Below are 14,518 nucleotides of genomic sequence, written 5' to 3'. Positions count from 1 at the left end.
AGAGAAAGACAATATTCATGTCAATCTGTGAATGAACACGACATCACCAATACACGAATCAAAGTAATTAGTGTCAGTGAGCCGTAGTTAAACATACTCTGTGATCACATTAACCTGACAAAGAGAGGACATTGGAATGGAAAATGGCACCCCTAACTGCATAGGATAAACATCACGTCAGGGGTCCTCTCTGCACCAAACCAAACAATACAATGCCTTAGAGCTGCTGGGGTCTGATGAGGACACTGCTGGGGACAGATAAAGCAGACATCCATCAGACGGTCCTGTTGCTGCTTCACAGCCTTCTGGGAAACAAATCACCCTGCATCATGCACTCTCCCTTGCACAGCCAGCACATTCACAATCTCTGTCTGCCTTTACACTAGCATCTAGCATGTCGCCCACTTACAGCTAGTCAATACTGTACAGATAGCTTGGTTATCTTAGCACTTCCAACACCAGGGTTTGTATTGTGCCCCTGATGGATATGCCTGATTGAGTTTGTTTTTGGCATGGACAGCCTCAGTCCCAATTAGTGCTGCATAAATTGCATGAAACTGTAATGGTGTTCTGTAAAAGGAAAAGCAACAAGAGGCTGATGGCAAGGGACACAAACAGGAACCAGGGCTACACTTAAATTAATTTAAATTAATTTAACATTAGTATAGCTAATCATAATCATGAATGCTTATGTGTGTGTGTATATATATATAGATATATACATATATACACACACACACACCTGTGTATTTTTCTCTGCTGCAGTCCAGATTGTTTTTCTGGAGCCAATTGATCACTCCTTTACCCAGCTAGTGCTTCATAATGGAAATATATATAATTAAAGCATAAAAAGGGGACATACTTTCACAACACTAAATATAGTGACTAAATTGAACATCTCTTCCAGTTAGGCCTGACTTCGACTTATAGTCATAACCAGACGATGACAGCTTCTGATAGACCGTGAATCACCAGGTCACTTTAAGTAAGAGCCATCTGAGCATCTCACAATCTGCTCTTGATTCTCTGGAATTAGTTTTCATATCCTGTCACGATCTCTCCATTCTTTAATGGAGGACAGGCGGTCCAAATGTTCATGAAATGCGTTCTAAGTTCCATCAAAACTGCACTTCTCAGACACAATGAAATATATATTTTAAATATTAACATAATTTATTACATCACAAACAAATACACAACTTTGTCAAAGATGGTGATCCATGTCTTCATAAACACGACCATTAGCAAGACTATAGAAACATCAGCAGAGGTCAATCTCGTGTCTCCAGTGCTACAGTTCAGAGCACTCAGGGTCACAACAAGCCTGTTTTTTAGTCTTCTCCAGCGGAAGGCGGCACGCTGTTTTGATTTTCCTGTCACGCTGTGAGGCCCTGGGAGAAAGCACATTGACTTATTGATTAGACTGGGCGCACAGGCCACACGTCCACCTACCTTATATGAACTCATCACAGTCAGTGAGCTTCTCCTCTGGCCGGAGCCTGTCAGCCAAAGGTCAATTAACATTAAGTAGATCCATGAAATCTTAAAACATCCAATGCATTTTTTAACTGGGAACATTGCTGTTGTGTCGCCATTTTATAGACATTAAGAAAGCACTAAATCATCCACCAACATAATTACCACCAACATGGAGTCTGAGTTACATACGTAATGAAATGTCAATTAGTCATGAAGAGTGTATAAAAAAAACGAAGATTTGAGACTTGAAAAGTTTTTCTCAAAACAGAAATGGATCGCAATTTAAAAAAAATAAAATGCAGAAAAAAAGTTCCTAGTACTTATTGCGGACCGTCACTTTAGTGAGTCGTCCCCTCTGGTTCTGGAATGCCGTACCCTGTCCCCATATCCCTCCTCCTCTGCATCGTCTTCTGAGCTGTGGACCACTGCAGCACTCAGAGTCCGAAGGTCCCCAAGCACTGACAGTAGCGAGTCTAACAGGGAACACACAGAACAGTTCACTGGTTACTACTGTGTGTCTGTAGGCATGTTAACTAGAGTCAAATTACAATTTCATTCTGTTTTATAAATTTGCTATAAACATGTTATAGATAATAGTATACATGGAGTATACTTAAGGATACCTGCTCTTTCCATGACAGACTGACCAGGTGAATCCAGGTTGAAACTATGATCCTTTATTAATGCCACTTGTTAAATCCACTTCAATCAGTGTAGATGAAGGGGAGGAGACGGGTTAAAGAAGGATTGTTACGCCTAGAGACTATTGAGACATGGATTGTACAGTACCAGTCAAAAGTTTGGACACACCTACACATTCCAGGGGGTTCGCTTTATTTTTACTATTTTCTACACTGTAGAATAACAGTGAAGACATCAAGACCATGAAATAGCACATATGGAATTATGTAGTAACCAAAAAAAAAGTGTTCAATCCAAATATATTTGATATGAGATTCTTCAAAGTAGCCACCCTTAGCCTTGATGACAGCTTTGCACACTATTGGCATTCTCTCAACCAGCTTCATGAGGTAGTCAGCTGGAATACATTTCAATTTACAGGTGTGCCTTGTTAATTTGTGGAATTTCTTTCCTTCTTAATGCGTTTGAGCCAATCAGTTGTCTTGTGACAATTTAGGGTTGGTATACAGAAGATGGCCTTTACCAAATAGGGCTAAGTCCATATTATGGCAAGAACCGTTCAAATAAGCAATGAGAAACGACAGTCCATCATTACTTTAAGACATGAAGGTCAGTCAACAAGGAACATTTCAAGTGCAGCTGCAAAAACCATCAAGCGGTATGATGAAACTGGCTCTTATGAGGACCACTACAGGAAAAGAATACCCAGAGTTACCTCTGCTAGAAAGGATAAATTCATTAGAGTTACCAGCCTCAGAAAATGCAGCCCAAATAAATGCTTCAGAGTTCAAGTAACAGACATCTCAACATCAACTTTTCAAAGGAGACTGCGTGAATCAGGCCTTCATGGTCAATTTGCTGCAAAGAAACCACAACTAAAGGACAACAATAAGAAGAGGAGACTTGCTTGGGCCAAGAAACACAAGTAATGAACGTTAGACCGGTAGAAATCTGTCCTTTGGTCTAATGAGTCCAAATAGGAAATTTTGTTTCCAACCGCCGTGTCTTTGTGAGACGCAGAGTAGGTGAACGGATGATCTCTGCATGTGTGGTTCCCACCATGAAGCATGGAGGAGGAGGTGTGATGGTGCCCTGCTGGTGACACTGTCAGTGATTTATTTAGAAATCAAGGCACACTTAACCAGCATGTCTACCACAGCATTCTGCAGCGATACAACATCCCATATGGTTTGCGCTTAGTGGGACTATCATTTGTTTTTCAACAGGACAATGACACAAAACACACCTCCAGGCTGTGTAAGGGCTATTTGACCAAGGAGAGTGATGCAATGCTGCATCAGATGAGCTGGGCTCCACAATTACCCGACCTCAACCAAACTGAGATGGTTTGGGATGAGTTGGACCACAGAGTGAAGGAAAAGCACCATGCCTCAGGACTACCTGGCCTGATGACTCCTTGCTGTCCCCAGTCCACCTGGTCGTGCTGCTGCTCCAGTTCCAACTGTTCTGCCTGCGGCTATGGAACCCTGATCTGTTCACCAGATGTGCTACCTGTCCCAGATCTGCTGTTTTCAACTCTCTAGAGACAGCAGAAGAGGTAGAGATACTCTGAATGATCGACTATGAAAAGCCAACTGACATTTACTCCTGAGGTGCTGACCTGTTGCACCCTCGAGAACCACTGTGATTATTGTTATTTGACCCTACTGGTCATCTATGAACATCTTGGCCATGTTATGTTATAATCTCCACCCGGCACAGACAGAAGAGAACTGGCCACCCCTCATAGCCTGGTTCCTCTCTAGGTTTCTTCCTTGGTTCTGGCCATTCTAGGGAGTTTTTCCTAGCCACCGTGCTTCTACACCTGCATTGCTTGCTGTTTGGGGTTTTAGCCTGGGTTTCTGTACAGCACTTTGTGACATCAGCTGATGTAAGAAGGGCTTTATAAATACATTTGATTGATTGATTGAAAAGCAGCCAAAAAGTGCTCAGCATATGTGGGAACTCCTTCAAGACTGTTGGAAAAGCATTCCTCATGAAGCTGGTTGATAAAATGCCAAGAGTGCAAAGCTGTCATCAAGGCAATAGGGGGCTACTTCGGAGAATCTAAAATATATTTTTATTTGTTTAACAAATTTTTCGTTACTACGATTCCATCTGTTATTTCATAGTTTTGATGACTTCACTAATATTCTACAACATAGAAAATAGTTTCAAAAAAAGAAAAACCCTTGAATGAGTAGGTGTCCAAACTTGACTGGTACTGTATATGTGTGCCATTCAGATGGTGAATGGGCAAGACAAAAGATTTAAGAGCCTTTGCGTGGGGTATGGCAGTAGGTGCCAGGTGCACCAGTTTGTGTCAAGAACTCAACAGCTTCCTGTGTGTATCAAGAATGGTCTACCACCCAAAGGCCATCCAGCCAACTTGACACAACTGTGTGAAGCATTGGAATCATGGGCCAGCATCCCTGTGGAACACTTTCGACACCTTGTAGAGTCCATGCCCTGGCGAATTGAGGCTGTTCTGAGGGCAAAAGGGGGTGCAACTCAATATTAGAAAGGTGTAGCTAATTTTTGGTATACTCAGTGTATAAAGTGTTATACATACACTTGTATTATATTACAAGAGGTATTCATAGGACGAGACAATGTGACGTGTTGGTGGAAGTTACCTCTGGTCTGTGGCTGGTCTTTGGCTCTCAGAGTGTTGCTCTTCCTTGAGGGTCTCTGCTGCTGCTCCAAGGCCACAGAAGTCTGCAGGGCTGTGGTCCGGGCTGCCTTATACTCACTCATCAGACCCCTCTCACGTACAGTCGCCTGTGGGAGGCAAAATATACAAATACTGAAAATGGATCTGTGTAAGAAAGTGTCTTGACAGTTGTCAGTTTCACAAAAAAGAAGTCTCTCAACATGGTAAACAATAAGTCTATCGGAGGCCATCCTTCCAAAACTCGTCGTGTTGACTGTTGGAGGCGCTGGCATTCAACGCTCACATTTGATTGGCTCAGAGTAGAAATGACATTCCCCGTTAGTAGAGGCATTTTTTTGTTTGTCATTTTCATATTTTTCTACCATGTCGGACAAAGTTTAAGTTGTTTTTTTGAAAATTTTCAGGAACACAACCTCTGTTCAGAGCTTGAACCATGTCAAATACTCGTTTCCATCTAGACTAACCCCCTTTAAGCATCTTTCTGCCGACAAGTTCACCAGGCGTTCAAAATGTACAGTACGTGAACGAAGCCTGAGGTTTGTGGCTAACTTACAATAAACCAAGACATGGGGAAAAAAACCAATGAACTCACCAAAAGTAGATTTCTGTCCTTGTCCTTTTCTTGCAGTAGTTTCTGTAGATCCTGGATTTCTCTCTTGGTGTGTTCACTCTGAAGGCATTGTGCTTCTCTCTCCTGCTCCCTCTCTCTCTTAGCCTGTCTCTCAAACTGACGCAGGGCTACCACTATAACATACAGACAGGAGTCCTATCAGTCTTAGCCATATATATTTACACTACAGTACATTTCTGTAGACGCATATATGAATCCTCTCAACTCTACATGACCCTTTGGCATTTTGTGTTGAGATGGACATGATGTGATGAATGAGTCAAGTGTCCGCCACCTGCTTTGGTGTGTTCTCTTCTGGCCGTGTTGAGTTGAGATTCCATCACTCTAAGCTGCTGAGCACAGTGATCCTCTGTCTCAGACACTCTCGCCTGCAGAGCTGATGGGACAGTCAAACAGAGATGGTGTAAGGAGAAATTCAGGTACAGAACATTCTGTGACATGTCAACAATTCGGTCACATCGATTTCAAGAGAAATTGAAATTTGATGAATAGATTGAAAAATCCTTGCAGAACACAAGATATTTTAAATTCAGACAGTAAACTTAATTGACTGAATTACAATGGAATCCTGGCATTGTACACTTAAGTCCACCCTGATCCCTCTCTAACCTCTGTCACTGTCCTCCTGTTGGCTGATCAGCTGTGCATGGAGCTTCTCTAGGTTGAGGTTGCTCTCCTCTAGCTGTGTGTGGGCCTCCTGCAGCCTCTGCTGGGCCTCCTCTCTGGCTGCCTGGGCCTCCTGGGCTTCCCCCCTGCTTTGCTCTGCAGCCTGCCTCAGCTGCCTCACCTCACTGTCAACTGGAGAGGAGGGGGAACACAGATGGTGTACTGCAGGGGTGTCAAACTCATTTGCCCAGGAGGCCGCAGTCAGTCTTCAATGAGGTCCAAAGGGCCGCATGGAAAACTGGTTCTTTTTCCACGCCGTGAAAATGGCCAAATATAGTCTTCAATCCATAATTCCGGGAATCCCGGACTCTCCATCTTTTATTACGGTGATTATTAGCGAGCTGGACACAGTCAATGAACCATATGAATTTAGGTTCATTATCATTACCACACTGTTCTCATTTGGTTTTGGTTATTTTAAAAAGTATATTGACTTTTTTCCCACCACGGGTCGGATTCAAACCACCCGAAGTCCGGCTTGGACCCCCTAGCCAGCCGTATGTTTGACACCCCTGGTGTACTGTATTCTGAGTATTTCTACTACCACATAGTCAGGATATACAAGAGGAGGAAGGCGTTAAAAATGGTCAAATAGTACAGCCACCCTAGTCATAGACTGTTCTCTCTGCTACCGCATGGCAAGCGGTACCAGAGCTCCAAGTCTAGGTCCAAACAGCTTTTACCCCCCAAGCCTTACGACTCCGGAACAGCTAATCAAATGGATAACCAGACTATTTGTATTGTCGCCCCCACCCCTCTTTTATGCCGCTGCTACTGTTTATTATCTCTGCATAGTCACTTTAATAACTCTACCTACATGTACATATTACCTCAATTACCTCGACTAACCTGTGCCCCCGCACATTGACTGTGTACCGGTACCCCTTGTGTATAGCCTTTGCCACTGTTATTTTACTGCTGCTCTTTAATTATATTGTATTTTTAACTTAATACTTATTTTTCTTAAAACTGCATTGTTGGTTAAGGACTTGTAAGTAGGCATTTCACTATAAGGTCTAAACCTGTTCTATTCGGGCAAATGTGACAAATAAAATTTGATTTGATGGTGCATGCAAATCTACTGTAGGTACAGCTACAGGGTACAAGGAATTCATGTAAGTCTGAATCTCTCTGAACAGATGACTAAACAGCGTACACTGTTCACGGACATCAGCCAGAGCACTCTCAATGAGCTCGGGGGTTCTCTTGAGCTCCTGCCTGAGCTTGTCTCTCTCCTCACACGCCGAGGACAGCTCTGCCTGGAGCTCTGTGACAGCGGCACTGTGAATAGAGAAAGAGGACAGCACAACTAGTGAGGCAATGGGAGATGTAGTGGTAGAGGGACAAACTAGGGCAAAGGTCTACAAGTCAAGGCATTTTCCTGATTAATAACTGGCCATTGCCAGCTCGGGTTCAGGGAGACCCAGGGCCAAGGTGGTCCAGTGTGGTCAGTTATCATACAGCTCAGAGACCGGGTTGGCTGCTTTAGTGGCCTGCTGCACTCTCCGTAGGGCCTCCTTCCTCATCATTAGACCTGCAAGACAACAGTACAGTGAATATGTAGTCAAACTGAGCCAGAATAAAACAGTGCAAAGAATTATCCAGGGGCACATGCAATTTAAACTCACTGTTGTAAGATTTCCTGTAGTTAAGCGGGAAGAAATCATTTCAGATCTATAGACAGACCTTGAATTGTGTCCACTCTTCTTTTGGCAAATGTCAGCCTCTGGCCAAAGCTGTTCAGACGTGTTTGGACAGTCTCCACCTCTGACATCTTAGCCTCAAATGCCTGACTGAATCTGTAGAAAGAAGAACTGGTACTATAACAAAAGATTTGACATCAAATGAGGATTATAGGATCGAGTAGTACACAAATTCACCCTGTGTCATTGGACATTTTGTAACAGATGGTATGAGTGATATGGACTGTGAAATAGTCTGGAAAAGATTAGGTGCCCAGTGTACAAAATTACAGTTAGTACAACTTAAATATCTCAGGCGACGCTTGACTTGTATAGTGGTTGTCAAGGGGACCTGTCTATCTGTCAGCTCTTTACCGCTGGGTATCCTCTGTCATTGTCCTCAGTCCAGCCTCTGCCTCCTGACTCCAGCTCTTCAGCTCTGTGTTCTCCCTCTTAGTCGTAGTCATGTCCTGCTCCACGGCCTGACAGGACCAGACAAACATAAAAACCGACCCGCCACCAGACAACTACTAGGGTCTCCTTTTGGATGAGGTCATAGTGACCTTTTGATTACATATACAGTTAAATGTCAAACTTCTGAAAAAAGTTTAATGTCATCGCACACTGACTTCGGGGTTCAATTGTGTCTTTTGAGGATTGTTTGAGAGTATTTAATCTGGACATTTTAATCTTGCTATAACATTTTTAAAGGAAGCATTTTTTGCATTCTCTTAATACTAATGGGAGGTGCGTAAGAGGTTTTTCGTGAGAAGTGGCGCCCTCTGCTGTGCTAACACAACAGAGGTAATTGGCAACTCCTCCTGGCAACAGCAGATGCATCATGTCTCAACAAAATGGAGGAAAGACATCCTATGAAGAGATGCATTGAGACACTCCCACAGAGGCTGTCCCCCTGCTCCTCCTCACCTCCCTAGCCACCCTCTCCAGCTCCAGCTCAGCTGTTCTGTCCTGCAGGCTGTGCTGGAACACATTGGACTGGTACTTCTCCTTCTTCACCTCCTGCTCCAGAGACGAGATCTGAAGCAACAGGACACAATAGAGTAATGGATGTTTCTGCACGTTTCGATTATGTCCCTTATCACGATTTGCCTATTTATACACGGAACATTATTTCACAGTGGTTGGAGTTCGTCAAGTTAAGTCATAAGCCTCCTAAATCACATACGGTTGAGTGAAGTTTATCCCTTTCTCCCCTCAGTTCCATATCCTTTGAGCGAAGCTGGACCAACAACATGAAGACCTTCTCTCTCCAGCAACGCAGAACCCGAGTGCCTTTGGGCCCAGCTTTCAGGAGAGGGTCTGACAGAGTCTGTGGACGTGACAAAGCCTTTACTTAACCCACAAACCACACAGATATAGTCACCCACACATGGGGGAATGGATGTTAATCAAATATCTGAAAGAAATAAGAGGATTTTGCATCAGCTGTGAACACACAAGCATGGTTCAAACACCTTCTCTACCATCTCCTCCTCTTGTAGGGCCAATATGTCGTTCACAGAGTTGAGTCTGACCGTCAGAAGCTCTGTTGTCACCTGCAGAGCCTCCTTCTCCCTATTCAGTGTCTATAGAGGAAGTCAGATTAGAATATTGACTACTTATTACATGGTAATAAGAACATATGCTCATACCATACATTGAGATTAAATGAGCCAAGATTCACCTTGTTCTACAGGCAAGACATTGCTGGAAGAACAATCCATTTCTCTGCTTGGTTAAGCACCAACTGTATTTTTCCTTGTGTGTTTCCTTAGAGCACACAAGTAACTTGATCTAAATCAATGTTATCAATGAATCTCCCCACCTGAATGGTTTCAGTTAGTTTCTCTTCCAACCCTCTCTCAGGGGTAAGTTGTCCAATGTAGTTTCTAAGACTCTGCAACGTTGCTGACTGGGTCTCAAAAGCATTGCCCATTTGGCTGAAAAAAATAAAACCCCAAAATGAGATACTATCCATGTATTCATCCATTGAAGTTTTGGGATCAAATATAACACCTACCTTAGTTGTTCTTTCAGTCCATCTCTCTCTGCAGACACTTCCAGTAGACAGCACTTCAGATGAGTCACCTCCTTTGACAGATGACATGACCTCTCCTGCACCTCAGAGCTCGTCTGTCTGACTGTGGACAATTCAGTGTCATGGGTGGCAGTCAACTGCTGCAACTAGATGGAACAAATAAAGAGAACCACAATAAAACTTACACATGTATATCATCATAATACAAAAAAATGTATTATTTGCGCCATGTTTGTTAAATTGTTCAGAAAGAAATGTAAACAATCTGAAAAAAATACTCTTACTTGTGTTTCATGTCTCCAGTGGGATTCCTCCAGTTGCTTATTTAGTTTCTGCAACTCCTGCTTGGCCTCTTCCCCAGCCTGCAGCCTGGCTGTATCAGCCTCCCTGGTCAGCCTGTGGGTTTCCTGTCTGCTCCTCTCCACCTCCCTCCTCAGCCTCTCAGCCTCCTCCCCAGACTTCCTCTCCAGCATCTCCAGCTGCACACCACAGAGAGCAGGCATTGTCCAATACAAGGTCAATGTAGTAAATAAAGAAGAGGTTTGAGTGGAAGCCGGGGAGCAGGGAATTGATTTAAACCAATAGCTGTTTTGAAGCAGTGATTCAAAATTACAGTCCTTGGGGGCTGCAAGCATACCTGACTTGGCTTCTATAGCATTTCTTGGACCATCAATATACAATGTATTCAGAAAGTATTCAGACCCCTTCCCCTTTCCCACATTTTGTTACGTTACAGCCTTATTCTAAATTTGATTCAATTATTATTTTTCTTCAATCTACACACAATACCCCATAATGACAAGGCAAAAACTGTTTAGACATTTTTGCAAATGTATTAAAATAATAATACCTTATTTACATTCAAACTCTTTGCTATGAGAATCGAAATTGAGCTCAGGTGCATCCTGTTTCCATCGATCATCTTTGAGATGTTTCTACAATTTGATTGGAGTCCACCTGTGGTCAATTCAATTGATTGGACATTTTTGGAAAGGCACACGCCTGTCTACACAAGGTCCCACAGTTGACAGTGCATTGTCAGAGCAAAAACCAATTCATGAGGTCGAAGGAATTGTCCATAGAGCTTCAAGACAGGATTGTGTCGAGGCACAGACCTGGGGAAGGGTACCAAAACATTTCTGCAGCATTGACAGTCCCCAAGAATACATTGGCCTCCATTATTCTTCAAATGGAAGAAGTTTGGAACCACCAAGACTCTTCCTAGTGCTGGCCGCCCGGCCAAACTGAGAAATTGGGGGAGAAGGGCCTTGGTCAGGGAGGTGACCAAGAACTCGATGGTCACTCTGACAGAGCTCCTATGTGGAGATGGGAGAACCTTCCAGAAGGACAACCATCTCTGCAGCACTCCACAAATCAGGCCTTTATGATAGAGCGTCTAGACGGAAGCCACTCCTCAGTAAAAGGCATCACCGGAGAGAACATCACCGGAGAGACCTGAAAATAGCTGTGCAGCAACGCTCCCCATCCAACCTGACAGATCTTGAGAGAATCTGCAGAGAAGAATGGGAGAAACTCCCCAAATGCAGTTGTGCCAAGCTTGTAGCGTCATACCCAAGAAGAATCTAGAGTGTAATCGCTGCCAAAGGTGCTTCAACAAAGTACTGAGTAAAGGGTCTGAATACTTATGTAAATTTGATATTTCTAAAGACCTGTTTTTGCTTTGTCATTATGGGGTATTGCGTGTAGATTCACGAGGAAAAAAATATTGAACTAATCTTAGAATAAGGCTGTAACGTAACAAAACGTGGAAAAGGTCAAGGGGTCTGAATACTTTCCAAATGCACTGAATAGTTTTGCAATCATGCCATTGTTGCTGATGATGCTGCAATCATGGCACAGTTGCTGCAAGCTAGATGCAAATAACTGAACTTTCCCTTAGTTACCACCACACATAAAACAGAGGTGAGCTGGGATGACAACCTACACAAATGTAGAGTTATTGTGAATAACTGTTACCTGGGTGCTGAGTCTCTCTTTGTCCTCTCTCTTTTGGACTAGCTCCACACTGACTTGGCTGAGCTCAGTCTTAGTCTTATATAACTCCTCCCGCATCGCCTCCATTTCATGACTCTGCCTGCAATATAGGGTGTAAGGAGAGGGGAGGTAATATCACTGGTAACTTAAAAAAAAAAATTAAGTAGGTCTACTTAGAATAGAAGCAGGATACACATTTCTCCATAAAATGTGAATTATTGAATGAGGAATGTAAGATCTAGGCTACTAATATGCCATAATGACAAGTCAGTGTCTATACACCCACACTATAATACCTGTTCAGATAAGTTTCTTTGTCCCTCATCTCCTCTCTCTGTCTCCCTCCAACTTCCTTCAGTGCTTCTACCTGGCCTTTCAGCCTCTCTGACTCTGCCCTGAAACGCTCTGTGTCCAGTCTCCATTCTGTCTCCCACCTGGAGGCCTGCTCACCTCTCGCTCCAGACCTGTGTGTGGGGGGTGGGAGGAGCAGGTTAGGTGTTAAGTTAATAGACATGGGTGAGAAGTGAAAGAAGTGGATTTCATAAGCAAGGCATATAGAGCAGCACCTGACCTTGCTATGGAGTGGGCAGAATCCTCTGTTGACTCTGTTCCTCTGGAGCAGTCTCCCTGTAACATCAGAATCCTCTGGTTTTCTCTGTGTAGTTCTAGAATTTCCTTTTTGGCCTGAGCCATGGTGAGCCATGGGTTGGCAGGGCCAGAGTCCGATGGGGGTGTTGTGGCATGGGTGACCCATTTTATTGGTGTTGTCCCTCGTCCCGTAACAGTCCCTGGTACTATGATGGAGGCAGACTGGGTGCTTGCGGTGAAATGGGATGGGGGCATCAGGTTCCTCTGACTACCCTCTGAAAAACAATATGCAGTATTCAGTATGTGAGAATGTACTTGAAACAAGCATGTAACAGAACACCTGCGAGTAAGGTAGTCGCACATGCTGTCCCAAATATAGAAATAGAATGAATAGAATGGACATCCCCATTCAAGTCAATGGTGGCATAATGGGTGGCATAATGGGTGGACTGGCGGCCATTGCGACTGTACCCATGGAGGAAGTCAAAACAGCAAGTGTACCCATCAATATAAATTTAATTGTATTTGCCAAATGTTCCATATGGTCCCAATGCCATCCAAGAGGACAGGTTCGGCGCATACGCGACTAGGTACGTTTGGTGCAACAGCTCACAAGACACAACTTACGCTGCTGTATAACTTAGAAAATTATATAACTTAAGTAATTGGTTAGCAATGCTACTTATGTTCTATGTAACGTTAGGCGCAGCTGGCGTTAGCTTCCGGGTAGCTAGCCAACTAACTAACTTAGCTAGCTAGCTTTTTAGGACTTACTTGAGACACTTGATGCCACAAAATCGGACGGGGCATTCAGCTTCTCATCCTCATTGCATCTTTCCATCAGATAATCGTAAAATGACCACTGTTCTAAAACAAGTTACAAAAGAGTACACTTCGTATTGTGCGCGGGATCATTTTGAACAACACTTTCATGGCGACGCGTCGCAGCAACGACTCTTCCTGTTTACGTAGTTACGTGTGATGGAGTAGTTGCGTGGGCGTTGCATTCTCAATCGTTTTGGTAAACGGCAATAGATTTGTTAAAACATTGATGTATATCGATCAAATCAAGTCAAATTGTATTTGTCACATGCGCCGAATACAACAGGTGAAGACCTTACAGTGAAATGCTTACTTACAAGCCCTTAACAAACAATGCAGTTTTAAGAAAATACCCCAAAAAGTAAGAGATAAGAATAACAAATAATTCAATAACAGCATTAAAATAACAATAGCGGTGCTATATATAGGGGGTACCAGTACAGAGTCAATGTGCGAGGGCACCGGTGTCGAGGTAATTGAGATAATATGTACATGTAGGTAAAGTTATTAAAGTGACTATGCATAGATAATAACAGAGTAGCAGCAGTGTAGAAGGGGGGGGGGGGGGCAATGCAAATAGTTAGCATTTGATTAGATGTTCAGGAGTCTTATGGCTTGGGGGTAGAAGCTGTTTAGAAGCCTCTTGGACATAGACTTGGCGCTGCGGTACCGCTTGCCGTGTGGTAGCAGAGAGAACAGTCTATGACTAGGGTGGGTGGAGTCTTTGACAATATTTTAGGGCCTGACACCGCCTGGTATAGAGGTCCTGTATGGCAGGAAGCTTGGCCCCGGTGATGTACTGGGCCGTACGCACTACCCTCTGTAGTGCATTGCGATCGGTGGCCGAGCAGTTGCCATACCAGGCAGTGATGCAACCGGTCAGGATGCTCTCGATGGTGCAGCTGTAAAACCTTTTGAGGATCTGAGGACCCATGCCAAATATTTTCAGTCTCCTGAGAGGGAATACAGTAGGTTTTGTCGTGCCCTCTTCACGACTGTCTTGGTGTGCTTGGACCATGTTAGTTTGTTGGTGATGTGAACACCAAGGAACTTGAAGCTCTCAACCTGCTCCACTACAGCCCCATCAATGAGAATGGGGGGGTGCTCGGTCCTCTTTTTCCTAACAACCGATGTGTGCACAACAATGGGGCAAAACAGCAAGGGGTTGGCTTTGATGGTTGACAACATGCAAACTATATTTCGTCTCCAATGTTTATTGAAAACATAAATACATTTGCTCAATGAGCACTTGTTTCCTCTCAAATACATCCTTACAGTTGTTGGTTAGTGACATTTGCCAT

At 43.6% G+C, this 14,518-nt stretch overlaps 1 protein-coding gene across 4 annotated transcripts; it reads right to left on the bottom strand.

Moving 5' to 3' along the window:
* Nucleotides 1–1,150: 1,150 nt before the first annotated feature.
* On the bottom strand, nucleotides 1,151–13,353 carry cchcr1 (coiled-coil alpha-helical rod protein 1). Of its 4 annotated transcripts, none has more exons than XM_029627913.2 (20): nucleotides 13,170–13,353; nucleotides 12,379–12,670; nucleotides 12,104–12,271; nucleotides 11,790–11,907; nucleotides 10,097–10,291; nucleotides 9,795–9,958; nucleotides 9,600–9,714; nucleotides 9,250–9,360; nucleotides 8,961–9,104; nucleotides 8,702–8,812; nucleotides 8,150–8,256; nucleotides 7,779–7,891; nucleotides 7,554–7,626; nucleotides 7,249–7,373; nucleotides 6,036–6,224; nucleotides 5,701–5,802; nucleotides 5,388–5,539; nucleotides 4,758–4,902; nucleotides 1,800–1,952; nucleotides 1,151–1,391 (listed from the first exon to the last, which is right to left on the bottom strand). In XM_029627913.2, exons 1-19 carry the CDS (start codon nucleotides 13,234–13,236, stop codon nucleotides 1,813–1,815), a joined length of 2,631 nt encoding a protein of 876 aa, XP_029483773.1. In that variant the 5' UTR covers nucleotides 13,237–13,353; the 3' UTR covers nucleotides 1,151–1,391; nucleotides 1,800–1,812. The 4 variants fall into 4 exon arrangements, with proteins under 4 accessions (XP_029483773.1, XP_029483772.1, XP_029483774.1 ...); XM_029627912.2 differs by having other exon boundaries at nucleotides 1,811–1,952; XM_029627914.2 differs by having other exon boundaries at nucleotides 1,855–1,952.
* Between the last annotated feature and the right edge of the window lie 1,165 nt (nucleotides 13,354–14,518).

This window comes from Oncorhynchus nerka, linkage group LG22 (assembly GCF_034236695.1).
Source record: "Oncorhynchus nerka isolate Pitt River linkage group LG22, Oner_Uvic_2.0, whole genome shotgun sequence".
NCBI classification, from domain to species: Eukaryota; Metazoa; Chordata; class Actinopteri; order Salmoniformes; family Salmonidae; genus Oncorhynchus; species Oncorhynchus nerka.
This window is presented reverse-complemented; position numbering and strand designations above follow the sequence as displayed.